We start from the raw sequence: 22,599 nt of genomic DNA, 5'->3' as shown, positions 1-22,599 counted from the left end.
CATGCCATAATATTTGCCTTTGATTTCAACAAGAGCCTGCTTGGATGCTGAAGAGCTCTAATGGCAGTGAGGAGTTGGGAAAAGTCTTTACCATGGTCAGGTCAATTAAGGCTTATTTGTACACATGGGCCCTGACAACTATATGGACAAACATTGTCTGTGCTACTTGAAAGCATCAGAAGACACAAAAATGGTTTTCACTCGTCAATAATACTGAAGTTGGACATGGCTAGATTCCTCTTAAGGCATCCTGAGGTTAACAGGATGGGAATATTGGGTTTTTGTTGAGATAAAAAGAGTTCTTCTTGAGAAGATTTTCAAAGGGTTTCTGTCAAGGAACAATGAGGCTGCAAATGTCAGTGTTATTATTTTAGTACAAACTAAAACTAAAATTCAAGGACTTCTGAAGCCTGAGCAGATGCCTGACTGTTACAGTTGGAAAAGCTTCCATTAAGCATTTTTAACTGTAATGTGGTATTAAATTATATAACACTATGCAAGAATTAAATATTTGAAAAATTATTTCCATGGAAAAAATATCTTGATTGTCTGATGTTTGTCTGTACATGCAGCAAAATTGGACAGTGTTATAAATGGAAAAATAATAAATAATAAAATTCAACATCAATTTTATGAGGGGAGAGTAATTCTAAGGCAAAATGCTAGTAGAAGAAAGAAATAGCCTTTTCATGTAGACTCTGGTCCTACAGATGTTCAATGACTATTTAAATATCATCTGATAATCTTGGTGAAAAAATGCGGAAATTCTTCTCATGGCTTCTGGAGAATTTTTACAGGGCCTTTGTCTTCATATTTCTTTCATTTAAGATTTATAGATGCATTTTCCCCATGCCCTTCAAACTTTCTAGACAGATGAAATTAACTGTTTGGCTGTGGTAATTGGAACATGCAAATTCTGTCTGGTCTGAAGGTATGTGGTTTGGCCCTCTTAGCACACACCTTAAGTCAATCAGGCATTTTTTGCTGTTTATTTTATTCATTTTGCAATCAAAATATGACAACAGATTTGTAGCTATCAGGGAAATCCCAGCTAGGACATTCTCATTATTCTGATCTTTCTTCCTATATGAACTGACTTCCTTTAGTGTTACCAAAGACTAATAATTGAATTGGGGAAGAAACAATTGCTGAAGATTTCTTCTTTCCTAGAAAACTCAAACTGAATTTGGTTGGAGAAAATTATTGCATTACTTTGTTAACTTGCTGGTTTCCACATTCTTCGATGGTGAATACAGGTTCAACTGGTCATAATTCCCTTTCCCCGTATACTCTCTTTTGGAATGTGAAAAGACAAAGTCCAGCCCTAAATCTCAACTAAGATACAATTGGCATGCTGGGATTTTTGAAAGTCATAATTCATCTTTCTTCTTTAGGATGATTTTCCTTACAAGTTCTGTAACATGGGGTCTTATTTCTTCAACAGAGACAGTAGAGTCCCAGGCCTTTACTACTTTCCCATTGGGGTCCACCAGGTATTTCCAGAAGTTCCAGGTTGGTTCTTCTCCTGTAGAATCTACAGGAAAAAAAAAAAAAAAAAAAAAAAGCTAAATATTAGGAAACGACATTAAAACGACATTAGCCAATTCCTGACATTTCTTCATGTCAATTTGATGATTAACCTTGCAGAGAAAGAAGGAATGTAAAATTAAGAGGAAGTTCAGACTGAATAAGATCAATTTTCTAACAGACAGCTTTAACTAGACAGTAGTCCCTTGGAAACTAATGAAAACAGGGAAGCTTGAGCCCAGAGAAAGCACAATTATCAGTGTTGAAGTGTGTGAGGGCATGTGCTTGTGGGGTTGTGCTATAGAGATATACTGGATACAGCTTAACACTGATAGGGAAATGGAATTTGGCATGATAATATAGCTGTACCAGGACTGATTACTTGCTTATCCAGAATTTTCCCTCCGAAAGCACCCAGTATCATGTGCTTCAGAAGATTGTTTCAAGAAATGCTACATGAAAAAATAACAAAGTAATTGTTCCAGGTTTCCACCTAATTCTCATCTTCTCCTAAAAAAATTTCCAGGATTTTCAAATAGACCAGGAACCTCATCCCCCCAAAAGCACAAGTACAGATGCTACAGACAAATTAGCATTTTTTTTCCACTGATTATACATTGGGCAAACCTTATAAGGAATTAAAAGTTATTTCAATGTATCATCAAGACACAGCCAGACCTCACTTTTAACTATGTTGTCATTGTGCTGAATAAAGACGCAGCCTCCAGCAGCCTCCCCCTGCGGGCAGGTGAGCAGCGAAACACAAGTTTTGCAAGTTTCCTGGAACACAGGAATCTGCAGGAGTAACTCTCCTGGGCAAAAAGAGATGGAAGGATGTAAAGAGGATTACATGGAACTTTGGCTAGCAGAGTGATCCATTGCAGACACCTGGATGGAGGTGAGCTTGGGGTAGTCAGAAATAATATCCACACTCCTTTAAATTCAGTAGGATTTGGGAGAACACTGTGGTGTGCTGGAGAGAATCAGCAGGGATATGGTCCTTGCAGAATGCAGCTCAGGTGGTACTGTGTCATGCTGGGCTTTATTTCATTGCTGAAAGACATTTCCTTCACATTGGGTTAAGACTGACATTTTAATATAGCAATTAAATAGCATTTAAAGCATCTGTTCAGTGCAAGAAAAGTAGTGCCTTGATAGGGAATATCCTGCTTTTCTGGCTGGTAAGAACCAGCAAAACCTCTTCAGGTGTCAGTGCTGGCTATAAAGCAGATTGGAACTGGAGGAACTGCACAGTAGGGCTGTTCCAGTGCTTGGGGAGGAATGAGGAAGGGAGTATTCAAGGACGTCATCTAGTGCCTGCTTTCACTCTTTGATTGTTGAAGTAAATTATGAGGTGCTTTTCTTCCACTTATCCTACAGTTCTAGAGATGAACCTTATAAATCCAACCTGCAGCACTCATGTCACAGGAGGAGCACCTAGGAGGCTGCAAAATGGAAAAAGGAAGGGCAGGGTGTGTATGCCTAGAGGAGAGTATTTCAGGGCCTGTATTCCATGTAGAGGTTTATTGGACCAGCTTTTACAGGACATCTGCTACTGATGTGTTCTCATCTCTGGAGATCTTGTTGGAAGGTAAAACAAAGGTGATAGAGAGAAATCCTGCCTTGTGCAGGAGGAGGGACTATATGACTTCTGACCTCTTGGAGCCTAACATCTCTGTGAGCACAATCAGAGATCTCTTTGTTCTGTTGGATGTTATTTTGTGTCAGAGGACTTCTATGCAGGTGAAACAACCCTCCAAGCATTCCAGGTTACTCACCAATTAAGTACTTGAAGGCAGGAATTGCTCCGGCTCCACTGACTGTGATTTTGCTGAACATGGGGAAGGAGGCACCATAAGTCTTTCGTGCAAAGCTCTCAATTTCTTTGTTGGTGTCTGGTTCTTGCTGCCCAAACTGATTGCAGGGGAATGCCAGCACATTGAAATGGTATGGGCCCAGGTCTCTCTGCAGCTGCTGTAAGGCCTTGTAGTGGCTGTCTGTGTACCCACACTCACTTGCAACATTGACAACTAGAGACACCTGAAGAACAAGAAAGCACATTTAAAAATGTGTTACACATGTCAGTTTTCCAGCAGGTGGGCTGGAATGCAGACTAATAAAAAAAAAAATAGTATGTCTAGGGAACTGTGACTGAACACATATTTGAAACTACACTGAGCTCTGTTCACAAAAGGAAGATTTAATATTTCTTTTCTGTATTTCTCTTTGGTAAGCATTAAAATAATCAACCAACTTCTGAGTAATCCTAATCTTCAGTTTTCTGAGAATCTGTGTTTTTCCATTCTGCCTTTTGGACAGGTTCTAAGCATAATTAAGAAGAGACCATCCAGCTAAGATATAACAAGTTGCATGAAAGAAACTTGCAAATCAATGTATATTTTGCTGTTTATTTATTTGTTGTGAAGCATCTACTCTGCAGCATGTTTCCTTGCTCAGAATTCAATGCCCCTGCAGAAGTGGCTGATGCATTTATCATTGCTAGCGTAGATGTTTTGACCTGGAAGTTAACAGAAGCAATGAGAGGATTTGGGGTTGGTCTGTGCAGTGAGGGCTGTAAAATTTCCCATCACTTCTAGAGTAAATCTACTCAGTTGTGACAAAATGACAACAGTGTTAGCACAAAGGTTTACTGGCTCAATTAGAGATTCCGAGAAGTGAGGACTGCCCACTATCATTTAAGTCATTCCTGCAGTGGATCGTGTTCAATGCTGTGTGCGTTGTATGAGCACCAGGCACGTGTCTGCCAACACAGATCCAGCTGGCAGGAAGTTGTCACAGACAGGTCAGCACTACAGGAACAACAGAATTTCTGGGGATACTAACTGACCTAAGCCTGAACTAACACATATTACAGTTTCTCAAAACCTTGAAGAACTTTTCATTGGTTTTTGAGATATTTTATCCTTAAATAACCTCTAGAATTTCAGACTTATAGTTTTGTTATTCTCACAAATTTTGTGTGAGTTGCCACTCGTTCTACATAAATTGAGTCCATTCTAGTTCTTTCATGCAAAAGTATTTAAGGAAATAGGATGTGTGAAATAAATTCTATTTAGTGAAAAATAAATGGCTACATAAGCATAGTGTTTTTAAAGACAGAAAACTGGCATATAAAGGTACATATCAGGGTAATATATGGGATCATAAGATGAAATGTGTAGAAGGGGTAGGAATGAGTAAAGAAAAAGCTAAGGGGATGTTGGTATTTGTAATTTCTTACATTAAACATTAACACTTACTTTGTGTATTTTCTACTTTTTCTAACTGTATGGCTGTCATAGAATCATAGAATATCCTGAGTTGGAAGGATCCATGAGGATCATCAAAGGCCAGCTACTGAACTTAAAGTGGGTTTGGAGTGCCACTGTTTTTCCTGGAAGACAGGTAATCTCTTAAAGCACAAGTTGGTGTAATCTTCTTTATGGTGCAGTGTGTCAAGAGGATAGAATCTAAACAACCCCTGTACACTTGTATATGAACTATGACCTGCAGCCATCTGACCTGATGAGATCATCACATTCATTGAGACAACACTTACAAGCTCTAAAATTTTAAATTCAGTCTCCTAAAATGTCCAAAGTTATGGCATATAATTAGATTTTTTTTTACCCAGAGAAGAGGTAATAATTTTATGATGCATTCCTGTTGCAGACTTTCAGCATTTGAAACAGAGTTTGTATGTTGGACATAAAAAATAACTATTGGCAGCTCTGTTTTCAAATAATCTGATTTATCAAGCACAGTGATAACTGTAGCTTAGGAAAGATAAATTGTATCACTAGGAGTTGAAGTCACATGTAGTTCTTCCATGTGAAATTTTAGAAGCTTTTTTAAATATAGTTTAAGTCTTGGAATTTTCATGATGCAGAAGTATTCATAGACCTTACTGATTTCACCTCTTTTGCTACCCTCTCTCAAATAGAAGGGTAATGTAAGAATTTGTCATTGGAGGTTTGGGGGAAATATGGTTGTGTAGGGATTGTGTTCATATTAAAACAGGTATGAAAGATGAATTGCCAGTGAAAACAATCAAGCTTTTGTAGCTTTTACTTGATTTTAAGTAAAAAGAGGGCTTGAAAGAATTCACTCAAAAAGAAAAAACTAATTTCATTCACAGCTGCTTAAAAACAGCATTTACTTGGTGTGGTGGTGAAAGGCTTGAGAGCTCACAGAGACAACAGTGCAAACTTGCAAATATATTCCCCCAAAACAAATGGAAACTACACTCAGCATTTCTTGGGATGGCAGACACATTATGTTTCTCTTTTTTCCTTAGAAAAGTGCATTCTCTGTAACTGAATTCTCCATTACAGAACTCCATAATTTAATAGTGCCAACCTCTTAAAAGTATAAATAACATATATAATGAAAACTTTTGTGATGTTAGTATTTCTCAATAAATGTTTAAAGTGATTCTTTAAAAATCTTTCCTGAGTTATCTTTCGGATGTCTGGTATTAGAAGAGATTTCATGTGCTGATTTTTTTTAGTCTGTATTTTATTTTTAAAAAATAACAGTTACTCTTTTTGCTCTCATGTAGAGGCTGTACTTTGTCTTCTTACAACTATTACTGGTTTAAATTAAGTTCAATATGTCTGACTTTAGGCTCTGAGAGTGCAAGTCAAGCACACCACCTAGTGTGCAGTGCAAACAGTTCAATGGACCTCACAAAAATTATTTAATTTCAGCTGACTTCTTTATCAGCTTTTGTCTGACCTCTTAAAACGATCATCCCCTTTTCTTAGAAAACGCATGCATTCTAGTAGTGAACTCATTTATTTAACAGTGCAAAAATTCTTCTTGCTTTACTTCATGTTCACACCAGAGTGCCTCCTTTAGAGAAAAATCTTGGGACATATTTAGGAATCTGTCTCAGCTTCAAGTAACCCTTTGTGGATCTGTCAGCAGACACAGCAGATACTTGCGGTTTTACACCCAGAAATTCTTAACTGGCTCCATGTGACTGATGGAAGAACTGGCCACAAGTATCAGATGGCACCAACTCATTGAGCTGTCACCTTCATGGAACAAATAGCAATGTTTGTGCAGTAATTCAGTGGCTCTGCATTTAATCCACACTCAGCAACACCTCATTTTTGGATTGCAGCCAGCCCGGGTCCAAAGTGCCTAGCAATACTTTCAATAATAATATTTAGTTAAAAAATAATGCTTCAGTTGTTATAGTGCCTAATGCTTTTCCATTACAACACCTATGGTTCAAGATTTCCAAAGGCACTGCACTGACACTGCTTAATTCCACCCCAGCACACTGTACTTAGCTGGGTGGTAGATTGGTACCGTTACATCAAGACAGGCACAAACACAGCAGGGGAACAGTTGATGTTTGGGAGTTCTGACTCCCAAATAGGTACTATTTTTGGTAAGAATACTGCCTCTTACAGCGTATCAGATACAGATCATATAATAAAAGATTACTGAATTAGATTAGATAGAAAACTAGTCTTGTTTGGATCCTCTTGATTGTTGTCCAACCATAATAATTGTCCTTAATTTTTAATGTAGATGAGTGGTGGGTCAACATTTTATGGTGGCATGGAAAAACCACAGAAGGATGGCCTCCACAGCACAGTGAACCAGAGAGTTTTTTTATCTATTTCAGTTGTGAAACTCTTTTCTCAGTGGTAACAGTCCTCCCTTTATTTACTGTATAACAGAGGGTAATTGTGGTTCATATCAAGATACACTTGAATAGAAAGTGAATTAATATCAGTCTTTTTTTTTTCTTACTATGAAAAAATTGTTTCAATGATCTGAATAGACACAAGTTCATATTAATAATGATTTATTGAAGAATGATCCTGTCAGTCATGAATTTCACTGATTACTTATACTTAGCACGGCTCTTGTGGTTTTAGAATTAGCAGACTTTATTAATTTTTTTAGAGTCTGGAAGTCTTTGCATTGTTTCAATTCCTAGTAAGTTTCTTGACTACCGATTAAGTAGTTATTTAAATAAATTATCTGAATTACTGAATTGAAGAAAATGTCTTCTCTACATGTGCCAGAAAGCTTAAGGCTGGTAAAAGCTGGTTTAGCAATTAACAGACTATTGTTCCAGGAGCTAACTAGTGACTCACTTTCCTTAAAACACCACCAGCATACACATAGTACTTTAATAATATTTGCTTTCTTTTAATAGCTTTAAAATATTATGATAAACCTACGCCTTAACATTACTTATCTAACTACAGATTTAAGCAAGTTTATTTTAAGAAACAAATGGGAATTTTAATTAACCTTTTTCTATCTTGATACTGAGTTCTGACAACATAATGACAAAAAGGGATGGGTTTTATTGCTGTAATTTTCTTTAAAATTGTGCACATACATTAGCAAAGAGCAGGTAGCCAGAATATTAATAGGATCTCTGAACGCAAATCTATCTTTTATTCCAGAAGCTGAATGTCACTTCTTTGGAATAAACTATTCCATGTGCCTAGCAGAGATCAAAGAATACCATTCATCAATGGTATTATCTTTCCCAGATACAGCTCTAGAGCTCCCTTTATGAAACCAGGAGAGTGGCCTGGAACCACAGCACTGGGATACAGCACATGCCCTGAACCTTCCTGTTCATGATATTCCAGACCAGGCTTTGTAGTTTGTTCCAGAGGGGTCAAACACCCCCAGCTCTCTGCAGAGTGGCTGTAAGGAACTCTTCCAAGTTCCCCTTTAACTCCTTTCCATGTGGATTCTGGCCCTGAGTTAGAGAAGCTACAGGTGGTATTTGCTTATTCAGATTAGCAGATGATACGCAGACAAAACATGCACCAGTAACAGGATTTATTGACAGAACCTTTGGAAGGAGCTCATTAAAAAAACACAAATATTGCTCAATATTAAACAGCTTCCATGGTTTTTTCCAGCACAGATATTTGAGTGGGCATGGGACCAGTTCTGCTGTATCTCACTTGAGAATGAGGGGGCATAAGAACTTTGATCAGACAGGATTTAGACCTCTCATTTGGTCCAAATCTACCAGTATCCCTTTCTGCTGAGCTCAAGAAAATGTGCATCTCCCTATATAGCTTCTCTGTTTTCCTGCCAATGTTTTAGTGACCTGCTGCTGAGGACCAGTGAGCTCAGACATCTGAGGAGGAGAAAAAAGAAGGTGTAAACACAAAGCTGGAGAAAAAGAGTGAAAACGAGAAGTGGTGCTGGTTTTTTGGGCAGCAGAGAAACTACTGGACTGCCTGATTGTATCACAGATGTGTCGCTTGAGTGCTAAGAATGGCACTTGTGGGATTTATGTTGATTTTAGCTTCTATAATTTGTGAAAGGGGCTATAAGAGGTTATAGTATTAAGTATAATGAGTGTGCTAAGTTCTCTTTTCACTCTTCCATAGGCACAGACCATCTTTTCTAGGTGATCAAACCACTAATAAAATAAAATGAAATAAAATCAGATTATAGTCAGGGGCACTGTTTTAAAATGGTATGGAAAACTCCACCTAGAAATACTTATTGTAATATGTAAATACAAATTAGAAGACATCATAAAAGCATATGTATCTACGTGCCCTTCTTCATATTGCTGTCACACTAAAAAGCCAGAGAGGAATTCGCATGATGTTACAATTTCACTATACTCTGATACTTTGTAGTGTCTCATGTGTTTACTAACTACTGTGAAATCTGTTAACTCCACTAGCCACGGATCAAATCCCCCTTTTTTTTTAATGTAGATCATTAAAAAGGAATGGGATTTAGGTTAGAATAACACACAAGAAGTCATGCAAGTAAAAGGCAGAAATAAACTCCAAAAGTAAGTTACACAAAGACACAAACTTCCTGAGCTTCCAATGGAATAGGCAGAACCCAGAGCAATCCATCCTGCTGCAAGAACGGCAGGAGGGCAGCATTCCCTGCCTGCCACGTCTACAGGCGGCTGCAGCGGGAGAAGACGCGGACTCACACGGGGTTAGACTGCAAACGCTTTATTGAAGAGGAGCCTGTGTTAGCGAGACGAATTCGCCAAAGGGCAGAGTCACGGAGTGAGCAGCCCAGATGCACACGCGTGTGCACCGAGGCTCCGAGCACTGTCCCCCGCGCCCGCTCCGCGGACATGCAAGGGCTGCCTGTTAGCGAGCCCGGGCGGGAGCCGCCCTCCCCGCCGCACTTACCGAGCCCCTGTACTTCTCCAGAGACACAAGCTTGCCCCTGATGTTTACAACTTTGAAAGTGTAAAAATCAGGCTCCTTCTGCCGCGTAGCGGAAAAAGCTAAGAGCAGGAGCGTTGCAATTGCGAGGAGCATGGCTAGAGGGATGAGGAGGACTTTGGGGAAGGAGGAGGCAGGCTGGTGCTCCACACTGCCCTCCGGGTCCAGCATGCTGCACGGCCGCCTCGCTCTGCCCGGCCCCGGCCCGGCCGCGCTGCCACAAACGCCTCGCTGCTGCAAACGGGCCTTTTGCGGCACCCGGCAGCTCCGGCCGCTCCGCGCCGCGCCGGGACGGCTCCCTGCAGGATGCACACGCTCTGCAAAGGAGCGCTTCGTGGTGGAAGAGGTGCACTCAATGGTTATGGGTTTAAAACACTAGTTTTCTCGGTCTGTGGGATGCCAGTCACAGAATCGCAGAATATTCTGGGTTGGAAGGCACCCCCAAGGAGCGCTGAGTGAAACTCTTAAGTGAATAGGCCATACAGGGATCAAAGCCATGACCTTGGTGTTATTAAAGATCCTGCTTTAACTATGTCGTTGTGATTTTTGATGGATTTGCAGAGGCCTTTTTTTTGTGTGTGTGTGTGTACTAACTATACCATGTAGTGATTACGGTGTAATGTCGAAGGACAGCAGTGGCTTGGTTGCTACTGGTTACTGAGGGGAGCGCTCCGAACAGGAGTCACAGCACACAGTCAGCAAAACCAGAATCACCAACACGCCACATAAAACAGCCACATCAGCCAGGCCTGCGGGAAATTCAGCTCTGCATGCACCTGGCTGGTGAAAAGTGAGTGGCCGGACCACTGGTCTCACTGTGTGAGATGGGAGAAACCACACTGCCGGAGGGTTTTCAATCAAGAAAGAGCCATAAAGCATCAGGAACTGAGTTTGGAATCAGTGTTCAGACATTCAGAGCCAAAACACTGTCTCAGTGCACTGATGTCATTCTTGGGTTGTCTGCAAAAAAATGCCATTTGTACAGTTTGCTTGGAAGAAAAGGATTTGTACTTAAAAAGTAACAACAATAGAAAGCTTTTGATAGTCATTGATTTTTTTCTTGGACCAAGAAACTGGTCAGTCATGGATGGCTGGGATTCTGATAGTTCTTGGCAAAGAAAAGGAAAATGCAGTGATTTACAGAAAACAATTAAGAGTGGCTCCAAGGCATATTGGAAATTTATCTTTTGAAGAGCAAATTACATTTTGTAATCTGACTTTGTGTTTGTTTTTTTAAGAAAAACCTGAATTTTGGTAGATCTTTGACATTTTGATTAAATTTGCTTAGGTAATTCAAGCATGACTGGCATTACTGTAAGGGAAGAAGCCATATATAGCTAGCTGAAAAACTTATTTATAGTTTTTAAGCATTTCAGATGTTTCACATTTTTTATATATTTCAGTGTAAGTAGACACCCAACATCAAGGAATAATGTAATATGCCAGAAAAATATATTGATGGATATATGGAAAATCTTCTGCCATGCTCTCTACAGGAAAGATACACTGTGATGAGAATGTGAAGTTCTTCACAGATAAGTGGTATTTTCTGAATACTTTCCTGGCTGTAGTATTGACCAAGATGACAGTCAAGTATGATTTGCTCATTTTACAAGGAAATTATCTAAGAAGCTTTAGAGTTTCTTCAGACACATCTGGAGAAAGAACAGGGCTTTATTATGGTATATCAATTTAAAAATATTTTTAAAACATAGTAAATTCTAAAAATAATCTTTAAAAAAAATCCATTGATGATCTGCATAAGTTTTTTTTTTTTTGGTCATAAAATTAAAAACAAATCTACAATACACATTTACACTTTTGAGGAATATTATTTTAATTGCTTGGGTATAGGACTAAAAATGAGGCATCATACTGCAACATAAGAAGCAAGTTTTGCTCTAGAAAGGGACTTTATAAAATCTACTTCCTACACCTTTATGATTACCATCTCTGATTTGTAGATAAAATTTAGTGGCTTTCAGAGTCATATTTTCTCCTACAAATTGAGCCCAGAATCTGAAAGCTTTTGATCACTGGCACTGAATTGGGAATTCTTTAAATAATGGCCCACTGGCAGTAGAACTCTGCTTCCTCTCATAGTGCCATGTTTCTATATTGCTCCCTGCAATAAAACATTCTTTAACATCAGCAAAGAAGGAAGCATTGTTCCTGAACACAAAGGAAGAGACTATGTCAAAGACTGTTGGCTTTATACCGGTGCAAGTTTTCAGAGCCAAACTGCACTGCCAGTTCATATTAAAGTCTATCCAACTATTTGAAGGAAATATGCCAGTCAGGTTTGCAAACTGGCGTGTTTGCTCACTAGCATGTCTCAATGTTGATCTAGGAGGACTGTATCCAGCAGCAAGTATAATCTAGTTATTTCTGCAATTTACTCTTTGGCCTCCTAAACCTAACAAAAATCTTTGTCAAATAGATTGGAATAGGCTGGAACCACCACCCAGTTAACCTCAGCTGCCCTCATGGCAGCACTGCTGTTTCTGTCTCTGCTGCCCTGGACTGTCCCGCGTCCCTGAAGGTGAATCCCATGAGCAATACCTTGAGCTACCCAGTCCTAATTTGTCAAGTGTGAACTTCAAGTGAACCAAACAAACAAACAAAAAAAAACCAACCCAGGTTACCTCTATGGATTGTGCTGACTTCACAATACATTCAGAAGTATGTCTTGTCAGTATTTACAGAATCCTGTATTACAGATTTTGCAACTTTTTTTTGCCTACACAAACTCCCTGAGGTAGTGTTTCCAGCACTAGTATTCATATTACTTTTAATAGTTTCCTTTGAACCCCTTTTGTAGTTCAACACTGATCTTTTACATGCCTTGTTTTCCTGGAAAGGCCTCCTTAGCCTGGGCTAGGAAGTGCCAACAACAGGATATTTCACTGCCAAAAAGGGGTAGTACTGGATCACAGAGGGATTTGCCTCAGACAAGCACTTGCCAGTGCCTTTAGGTCACCGTCCAGCACTGCCAAGAGCCGGCAGGCTGGCTCTTCTCCCCCGGGACCTGCGGATCTGCCAGCAGACATGCTGGCCAAGCCACTGTCCCTGGCTGCTGCCGGGGCCAGCTTCATAGCCAAGGTCAGGGAGCCTGGAGTCATTTCCCCATGTCCCCGGAGCACACCCGCCCGTCTCCACCGAGCACAGGGGGAGGGGGTGAAGCCCAGGGGAAGCGGAGATCAAGGCCCGGGCTCTAGCGAGCTCTAACCTGCTCCACAGGGCCTGGGCAGCCAATGCCTCATCGCTCTCCTGACAGGAGGCTGTAGGCAGGAGGGGCCGGCCCCTTCTGCCGTACCTGTAGGGAGAGGACCGGAGGAAATGGTTCTATGTTGTCACAGGGGAGATTCAGATTAGATACGAATTAAAAAATCGTTCCCCGTTAGGGTGGTCAGGCACTGAATAGGTTGCCCTATGGAGTCACCATCCCTGGAGGTTTTTAGGAGGCGTCTGGACCTGGCGCTGGGTGCTGTGGTTTTAGTGGCTGTAGGGATAAAGTGGAAGCCCTGGGTGCACGGTTCGACTGGGTGATCTTAAATGTCTCTTCCAACCTGGCTGATTCTATACGTAAGAAGAGGCATGGGAAGAGAAACAAGGGGGAAAACTAGAATGGCTGTTGGGGGGTAATTAAAGAAAAAAAAAATGCTGCTTCTTCCCTCATCCCCACTTGCCGCTCTGACACTGGGGGAGGTAGGCTTTGAATGCCGGGGGAGACGGGGAGGGGGGCGCGTCGCCCCCTCAGCAAGGGGGAGGTTCTGAGGCACAAGGGGCTCCCCGGCAGAGCCGGGGCGGTGCGGGCAGCTTGCCCGGCTCGGTCCCCGCCGCCGCCGCCCCGCAGCGCCGCCGCCCTCGGGGCGCTCCCGCCCGCCTTCGCCCCACAATGCACCGCGCCGCTGACATGGCGGCCGGGCCGGACTGAGCCGCTGCCGTCGGGGCCTGCAGCAGCCGCAGCCGGGCATGGCGGGGGCGCCGCGCCGGCTCCGCTAGCGCCGCACACAGGTACCGGGGCTCGAGGGCTCTCTGCGGCCGGGGGCGGCGGCCCGGGGGGAGGCGGGCTCGGGGGGTCCTGTTCGCGCCGGCGCCCCCCGCCCCAGCCCTGCCCCGCCTCGACGGCCCGCCGCGGCCTCGGGCCCCGCGCCCGGGCGGGGGGGGAGCGCCGGGGTCCGCGGCGCGGGGGCCGCCCCAAGGTCAGTGGGGGGCCGGGGCCGCCCCCGAGGGCGCATCCGGCCCGGAGCTGGTGCGTGCGGTTTGTTGTTCGCACGCCCTGTGGAATTAAATGATGCGGGGGGGAGACACCACCGCAGTCGGCGAGGCCCGGAGGGAGATGCCCCATGTGCGGGGCTGCCCTCGAGAGCCATGCCCGCTCCGCCGTGAGAGGGTCTCCTTTCCGTGGATTGCGATCTGCCTGGATTGACACCCAGGCATCCCTTCGCCGACGTCGTTGTGCTCTTTTGTTGGCTTATTTTGTGTACAAATACAGCTGAACGACTTTGCTGCTTTTGCAATATGTTGCAATTTGCCAGTTGGCTGAATGTGTCATATTACCTGAGGCCTCCTGGCTTTTAAGGTTGTTTCTGGGTATGTCAAAGGAGGATGAGCTCGTAACACACAGAGAAACAATATAATCGGATTTAAACTAAGGTAGAGATTAGTACATTAAAAAGATAGTTGTATCTAAGTATGGATATAATAAATTTTTTTTATATCCGTGACACGTCCACATCACTTGGCTTCCTGAGCACCATGCCCTGGATTCAGGGGTCGTTGCATTTGCTTGAAAATAGAGGATACATGATGTTTATGCTTTTGACTTGTGCTCCCGGTTTCAGTGGTTGCTTTTTGGATAGTCTGACCCCAGATAGTTATGACATAATTATTTCCGTGACAAGAAAAGTAAGCCAGCCATGGAACTTTGACTTAATTACAGTACCTGGCAGAAGATGCTATATTAGGAGTAAGAGGTCTCTTTTACAAATACCAATTTTGCAATGAGCTTTTTTTAATCATTTTTCTACTTAACTTTAGCGAAAATCTTCATAAAATTAATTCTGTGATGAAATTACCTTTTCCTAGAACATATATTGGCATATGTTCCCAGAAGATAGACATAGAGGGATCAGAAAGTTCCTCCTGTGTTCTGTTCTTGCGCAGAGGACAGCTGGGACTTTCTGCTCATACCTCAGCTTACAGTGGTAAAGAAGCTGCTGGATGCCACGGGACACCTGCACTGTGCAGGGCATTTATCCAGTTCTTCCTCTGAAAGGAATTTCTGCAATGGAGAGAAAGAAGGGGGGGCAGAATTTCCCTGTACTTGAAAGCAAGATATTCCTGAGGAGCTCCTCTTAACTGTCTTGTGGATCTGCTTGTCAGACATGGTTCAGGATTGTTGTATTTGTGTTGATACCATAAGGCAGTTTGACTGTCTGAGAGTATATTCTGTGTTCAAGTTGGAATTCTGGCTTTTTAAACTTTTCAAAACATTTCTACTAAATTAAGTTCATTTTTGTCACTGTCTTAGTGAAATAATACAATACCAGTACTGACTTGTACGGAGAGCTCATGGAAAGAAGGATCTTTCAATTTGCTTAGTGGATTAATGTGCACAATGGAAGCAGTCCAGTGGAAGTCAACATTTCTGGTGCTTTTGGCACATTAAGACTGTTTTGTATATTGCTTGATAAATTGTTTGACTTAGAAGTACAGAAGATCTAAATATTGTAACAATGCACATGAATTTAATTTTTAGTCTTTTTTTTTTTTCCTTTTATTTTCACAGAAATGCTTGCGTACATGTATGTGCACTCATACTGTATCCTTGATTTGTAATTTTGCTTCTAAGGTTTCAGCAAGTCTTTGGAAAAAACCCAATTTATCTGATGTTCTTAGTTTTTATTTGCATTTCTGTTGATGCATGAAATACTACTGCCAGCAAGAAGTAACTTTCAGATTTTAGTTTTTGGTGTCAGCAAAGCTTGACACAGGAGTCTGGAGTCAGTTTTGTGTTACAAACGATTGTGACTCAGTCCACTGAGTATGGCTGTGTTCTTGATAGCTTTCCTGAAGTCGTGATTTTCAGCATGTTTCTTTCAGTAGGGAAAGTGCTGAATGCTGGTGAACTGGCGTAAGGATACTTGTAGAGGATTTGTTTGCTTTTGCTGTGGTTTGTGAACTGGTTTGCAGCTGGTATAAAGCAGTTCAAAGATCATCCCTTCCTCAAGGATTCCAGTTTGGGTGAAGGGCTCACTGTTGCTTAAATACAAGATCCAGACAAGCTTCTATGCCACAATACATACTGCTGTATTGTCATTTAGCATAGCACTGAGCATAAGTGAAAGTTAAGATCAAGGTGAAAAAAATTTGTTTCAATGTGTGGCTGCCATTTAAACCAGTTTTGTGATCCTTTGAGGCCTCTGGAAGCCTCTGAAAGGCTCTAAACCAGTGCAGTGCTGTATTGTGCTTTCCCAGCCTCCTCATGGGTACTTGGACTGATGTTGTATGTGTTTGTTTTTGAAGTTAGAGCTCTCTTGTTCCTGCTCTGCTCTCAGCATGAATGGTGCAGCATATGGGGAGATTTGGGGCAGGTGCTGCCCCTCTTCTGGCTCCAGGGTTTGCTGCAGTTGGCTCTGAGGTGTAAAGGACTATTGCAGTAAAACGTAGGATCAGAACCAAAATGTACAAAAGCACGAGGAGCCTATATGAAATAGAGTGGTAGGAGAGACTGTTGTAACACAGGTGGTGTGACTGAGAGAGGATGGCTTTCCCGAGCTTGGCACGGGAGGCAGCAGCAGTAGTAGGGTCAGAAAGAGGTAGTTCTTGGCGTTGGGTGACGTTAGTTTGTCTCACCTTCTCAGTGAGTCATACAGTGCTGTAGAAAAAACAGTGAGTCAATGCAGAGTAATCTGTAACAAGCGTATCCCTTATGGATCTCCTATCCGAGTGTTTTGTTCACTTCATAATTTATTGTAAGATATTTGCACCTACATGTTACAAAGTTTTGTATCAGATAAAGCCTTTCTTGTTACTTCATTTATTAGGCAGTAGTTTTGTAAATTGCATATTGTCCTGTTACAGTGTTATATATTTTTACATATGTATATATACCCAGTTATTTATCTAATGATGACTCCTTAGAAGTTTTCAATCTTCCACATTGTAAATGCAGCATCAGAGCCTTCCTGTCTTCACTGAGCCCAGAGTGCCAATTTTGTTGCATCTTTGATTTGTGTGTTAAAGTTTATTTGTGCTGTGCTGACTTCCTTCTGGGTAGATTTTTACACTAGTATTACACTTATTAGGATAAATTCTATAGCCTGTAGTAAGAGGGAGTTCTGCAACACTATGTAGCACTTATATTTGTTACTAAGAATACCGATGGGTTTAGTGCTGGGGAGTCTGAAGCGCTTTAGTGGCCAGTAATCTCTGATAGTTTTGGTTTTAAGTACTTTGGAAAAACATCAAGCATGGGTAGTAGTTTGTACTAAGTTATGCCTAGTTCATCATAAACCGAACATAAATGTGTGGCAAATTTTTTTTAAACCATTGACAAAGAACATGGGAGAGGTTTGAATGATTTGTAGACGTTCTCAGAAAACTGGGCCTAAGACTGTAAACAGTCACAAAAGACCCCCCCCACCCCAGCACATTTGGGGTGTCCATAGACATCACTTGTGCTGCACTCTGAGCAGACAACCTTTCCTGTTGTTCCTGACTGTGGCTGTAACCTTTGTTTGCAGAATTTCCTTTTATTTTTTTTGAGGAAGTTCAGCTGGGCTATATTGGTAATGAGGCGAGGGGGGCACTGAGGTTAATCACCCCACTTACTGTTGGAAGGCTGGCTGGGAGATTTGAGCTTAAGGACAATCATAATGGGAGAGATAAAAGCAGGTCTTGGATAAAATACAAGTCTCCCTATCTCAAAGGAGGGAATGCTTTATAGAAAGAGGTTGATAACAGTTATGTTTGTAGTACTTTCTGTGTTTATATTTTATCTAGTACTCCCCAGGGAAACAAAACTTTACAAGCCCATTCTCTTTCCTTTTAGTTGCCTTTCTACAGTCTAGTCCCTACTTTTGGACATTTCAGCCAATTGGGACCACATTTTAGAACATATTTGAAGTAATGTCAAAGGGTCACTGAGTTTCTGTCTGTTTTCTGGAACAATTATGCCTCAGCAGAGGAGAGGTCTCTGCTGAGGGGGAAGCAGGAGGAAGTTCCATTTGTAGCTGGGAGTAGCTACAACCCAGACAGGGCTCCAGCACGTCTGCCCTGCTTGCCCAAGGGGCTGTGATTGAGAGTGGGACAGAGGAGCACAACATGAATGTGTAAGAAACCAGGTAGAGTCAGTTCTGCTGCTAATGAAATTATTAAAAATCTTAAAGCTTTATGAAAGAGCAACTTGGAATGCAAGAGCTCAGTTTAACTTGGCCTTCATCTTTGAAGAGGCCCTGTTATGTCAAAGGCTGACCCAAAATGTATGTATTGAGAGGAAGAAGTGGTACAACAGGTAGAAATACCTTCTTGAAAGTTTGTTGGTGCTTTTCTTTTTCCCCCTCTTTGGGAGTAAGCCTTACTCTGATTCTTTGCAATTCAAATGCAAAGTTTTCTAATGCTAGTCTGCAAAGTGGAGGAAACAAAAAAAAAACTGGCAGAAATGAAAGTGAAACATTCTAGTTTCTTCATTTTGTGAACCTGACATGAATTCTAACCAGAGCTGATTTTAAACATTTTTAATTTGGTTGCTGTAGGTACGTATGGATTTTTTTATACTTTTCTGGAGTTTACAATCAGATATCTTGCCTGACCTCAAGCTGTTGTATTTCAGCCAGATTATTTTTCTAAAAAGATCCAAGAGCTGAGCTAGATTTCAGAGGAGTTACTGGCACTTTACACTTAGAAAGCAGGGGAAACTGAGTCTCTTGTAACACTGGGATATTGAATAAATGAAATATGCTGAAATGGTTTCAACAGGTTAATCATACCCCACTTTGCAGACGCAGGCAAAATGCTCTGGCTTTGTTGCCAGTCTGGCTGTGAGAAAATTCTTCTTTGATTCCAGGTCTGGCAATCTGGTATGAGCCTGAGCTTGTGAATAAGACGTGCCATCCAGGTTTCTACAAAGATGCCACCTCAGCACTGATTCACTCCAGTCCATTGTTTTGTTTCTAACCAAGTTATTTTTTTTTAGAGGCACTCCTTCCCTCTCCCCATTTCCCTCTCTCCCTCTGTCATATGCAGATATATGTCATCTGTCTGATCTTTTTGTCCTGTCCTGGGTTCAAGGGAGGTCTCTTTTTGTTTCTTATACAAAGTTTCATTAGTTTATTTTGCAGTTCGATGTGAGATGGTTATTTGGTTACTCTTGAATATGTTGCAGCAGTTTAAATAATTTCTTATTTGCTAAATCATTTCAGTACTAAAGAGCAAAAGGAAAGAAAAAGAAATCCCAAAGTTCAACAACATTATTATTGCACTTGCATTTCAGATTCTGCATTTCATTGTGGAACTCCTAACTTTTTTTTCATATAGAATATTCTTGTCTTATGAAATGCCATGACCTCTCTTCATTCATATTTCTTAGGAATAAAGACTAAATCTGCTTCTTAACATTACTTATATTTGGTTACATTCTTGATATGTAACACTATCACAGTACTCAATTCATTAGCTGGGTTCTAGTTTTTAATAGCGGTTTCTTTAGTTACGTTTTCCCATCACATTTGTACATTTGATTAAAGTTTATATATTCTCTTTGGATATACAATTGTGTATTTAATTGAATGGATTAGATCAAATAATTGGGATAATTTTTGCAGATTTTTTTAAAACCTACTTTCAAAATTCGACTCTAACATCGTGCCACATACGAAAACAAATTGCAGCCCCACTTTTCCTCCAATGCCGGAGTTTCATGGTAGCTTTAATCTGGAAGTGGTGCCAACAGGAGCTGTCCCCACCCTACGAGTTGTTTGTTATTGCCAGGCGAGCTCTTCCTCCTCCTCCTGCCTGGTGGCAGCTTTATGTTGATCTGGATTGGTTTTCCGGTTTGGTGCCGGCAGAGCTGCCCAAGGGAGGAGCAGCCCCGGCGGTGGAGCGAGCACGGCTTGGGGAAGGACTGAGCCTGGAGCTGGCCTCGTCGTGCTCCCGGCCGGGGCTGAAGGGGAATTGCTCTGTGTCTTTGTGCTTTGGCTTTGTTTGTTGGCTCGGGAGTTTTTCTCTCCTCTTCAGGTTGAACAAGTAAAGCGTGATTAGTTTAGAATTTGAAAAACCATACTCCCATTTCTCTTTTGGTTACATGAAATTAAAAACCAAAACCACCGTAGAGTTTAAAGACAGTGATGGGTACAGAGCTGTGACAGCTCACCAGCCTCTAAATATATATATATATATATATATTTATATAGTATAAATAAAGGGATTTATACTGCTGCTCAGGGACTGCAGTAACTTGAATTTAGCCAACCTGGAGGAACCCTGGGCTCTCCTTACCACCCTGAGGCTTCAGCAGTGCTGGTACAGGTGGGCAGGAGTTCCTGCTGCTTTATTTTTGCTATGGGAAAGACTGGCTACAGTCCAAAGGCAAATATTATTTAAACTTTGCGATTTGGGGTCTAGAAGTAAGAACCAGGTGCAATCAATGTTTAATAGAAAATAGTTGCAATATTAACTGAACGTGTTTGTGAGATAAAATACTTGGCCGTTGGAACAGCTTTAGGAATGGAGATTTTTTTCTTCTTCAGGTTTTATATTTTATTGAAGAATGTGACACTAACAGCATCTTCTGGAAAATGCTTGTGGGTTTTGTTTCTTTGATTTTTCACTTTTGAAAGTGAAAAAAATTTTTATGTATTTTCAATTATCTCAATAGAGACATAAGATAACCATTTTTAGTACATGCTTTGTGTCCTGAAGTATTTTCTGATTTGTGTCTCATTAAAATGAGAGATGGTAACTGTATTATATAGCCTAAAAAAAAATACTCTATATTGATAATTTTCAGAAAGGGGTTTTTTGCTTGTTTTTTTTTTTTTTTTCATAAGCAGTCATTTTAATCTGATCCTTTATTTTGGTTCTTGTTTTTAAGGTACAAAAGTATGTTGTGATACTTTTAATAGCTGTAATTCATAGACTTTTCTATTATTTATTTTCTTCACTAAATGATAAGTGATGGGTTCTCTAAAACCCAGAAACTTCCATGGGTCATGCATTTACCTAGCAAATATGCAACTGGACAACAGGAAAGAGAGAAACTCTGCATTCCATATTTTGCTATAGTTTTACAAAAATAATTTTCTTCTTTGTCTAATGCTTCATTCTTGTAGTTTTCATTACTGTCTAAATGTTGTTATAAGAAAAAAAGTCCAAGTTCTTGCTGTAGATTCTTGCCTTCATTTTCTATATTAATAAGACTAATTCCTTGCAAACAGACCAACTTGTGCTGAGCCTCTTCCCACTGGAAACACAAACTTTGAGTTGTCTCCAGCCTAAATCTCAGATGATCATATACCACCAAAAGGCCTGAGGTTTAGATGAGGAAAGTTGATCTGCAGTTAAACAAAGTATTTACTATTTGTGGGGTTTTTTTCCTACGAAAAATCTTACTTACTTGCTGGCAGTTAATTTATATGAGAATAGGAGTTGCGGGTGATTGGTCAGGTTTATTAATACTTTAAGCTATATCTCTAAATGCTTTTTTAAATCAGTTAATAAAATGAAGCTTGCTTGCTGGAAACTGAATTAGTTTTCTCTAGTGGCTAATTTGAGCTGTGTGTTTATTGAGTGATATTTTTTAGATGTGTTAATTTTTTTTTATTTTTTTCCCAGTGTAGTTGCAGACAACTTGGCTCTTGTTTTTGTTCAGATAGCCAGAAATAGGAAGGGAAGAAAAAAGCAAGCTGTTGGCAGGTTTATCACTGAGTGTTTTTTAGAATGTTCTGCCATTTTTTTGTCTCTTCATAGCCCTCCTCTTTTAAATACAAATCAAAATGATCAAAATTTTCATGTGTTTTATTTTAATACTGGAATGTATTGTGAAAATGCACTTCTGCCTGTGGCGGCAATATGCTTCTATAATAATTAATATTAACACCTTCCTTTAGAGAAGGACATTTATTTAATGTGCTGTCTACAGAGAGATTTAGCCTTTTTCCTTAATTTTAAAAATGTCTTATTATTTCTTCAGTAGACAATCAGCTACGATTCTTGCCTGCACAGAGGATTTAAAATCAACTGCAAATTGCTGAAGAATTGCACTTCAAGTGGTCTCAAGACAGGAGAAGCAGGTCTTCACTATAATGGAAGAGGCCAAGAGCTCAAAGAATGGAAATCATGACCCAAGGAAGTCTGTCCGTCTTGTCTGTGAGGAAGGCAAAACAGTCAAAGTTACAATTAATCAAAATTATAAGCATAATAGAAATGACAAATCTGTGAAGGATGTTGGGAGAAGTTCTCCAAGTGGGAATAGCAGCAGAAAAAGTAAACAAAATGATGTTTGTTCTGAAAAACAAGGAGAAAATAAATCATGCAAAGTAAATAGTTGTATTCCTGGAACTAAAGATTTGGGATCAAGTGTTCAGGATCGAAGTCATGGAAAAGCAAAAAAATTTTCTAATTTATCATCAGCAATGGAAAACCTGAAACAGACAAAACCCCAGCCAGTGGGAGAAAATGCTCCAGGCTCCCAAGTTTCAGGGAATGGGATCAGTATGGAAAACTTAACAGCTACTCAGAAAGGGAAACTGGTGCTGGAAAATCCAGTGGGAGTTCATACTTTGAAGACTAGTGTTGATCATGCTGGTGATCCTGGTAAGACTGCTGCAGATCAAAGAAAAATGGAACATAAGCCTGATGACTTCAG

The 22,599-nt window shown here is 40.8% G+C and overlaps 2 protein-coding genes across 4 annotated transcripts in view; one reads left to right on the top strand and one right to left on the bottom strand.

Annotated features, from left to right (window-relative positions):
• Positions 1 to 973: 973 nt before the first annotated feature.
• GPX7 (glutathione peroxidase 7) lies at positions 974 to 9,900 on the bottom strand. The gene is made up of 3 exons (XM_005521162.3): positions 9,693 to 9,900; positions 3,306 to 3,567; positions 974 to 1,534 (listed from the first exon to the last, which is right to left on the bottom strand). Exons 1-3 carry the CDS (start codon positions 9,897 to 9,899, stop codon positions 1,371 to 1,373), a joined length of 633 nt encoding a protein of 210 aa, XP_005521219.1. The 5' UTR covers position 9,900; the 3' UTR covers positions 974 to 1,370.
• A 3,731-nt stretch (positions 9,901 to 13,631) lies between these two features.
• Positions 13,632 to 22,599, top strand: part of TUT4 (terminal uridylyl transferase 4) — a 44,334-nt gene continuing 35,366 nt past the window's right edge. For 2 of the 3 annotated variants that reach the window (XM_014250766.2, XM_005521161.2), the window contains exons 1-2: positions 13,632 to 13,745; positions 21,925 to 22,598. In XM_014250766.2, the coding sequence (XP_014106241.1) occupies positions 22,037 to 22,598 (562 nt within the window). In that variant the 5' untranslated portion in view covers positions 13,632 to 13,745; positions 21,925 to 22,036. The remainder of the gene's footprint in view (positions 13,746 to 21,924; position 22,599) is intronic. The other variant, XM_088060135.1, reaches the window with a different exon arrangement.

The sequence above is a fragment of the Pseudopodoces humilis genome, chromosome 10 (assembly GCF_049639895.1).
Source record: "Pseudopodoces humilis isolate 2021_Gansu_Grassland_sample_001 chromosome 10, ASM4963989v1, whole genome shotgun sequence".
NCBI classification, from domain to species: Eukaryota; Metazoa; Chordata; class Aves; order Passeriformes; family Paridae; genus Pseudopodoces; species Pseudopodoces humilis.
This window is presented reverse-complemented; position numbering and strand designations above follow the sequence as displayed.

What these genes read in the sequence shown, in the direction of transcription:
- GPX7 (XM_005521162.3), bottom strand. Translation starts at nt 9,899, where the DNA reads ATGCTGGACCCGGAGGGCAGTGTGGAGCACCAGCCTGCCTCCTCCTTC. An exon ending in TGGAGAAGTACAGGGGCTCG is followed by an intron (nt 3,568 to 9,692) that starts GTAAGTGCGGCG and finishes CTTGTTCTTCAG; the next exon opens with GTGTCTCTAGTTGTCAATGT. An exon ending in TGCCTTCAAGTACTTAATTG is followed by an intron (nt 1,535 to 3,305) that starts GTGAGTAACCTG and finishes TTTTTCCTGTAG; the next exon opens with ATTCTACAGGAGAAGAACCA.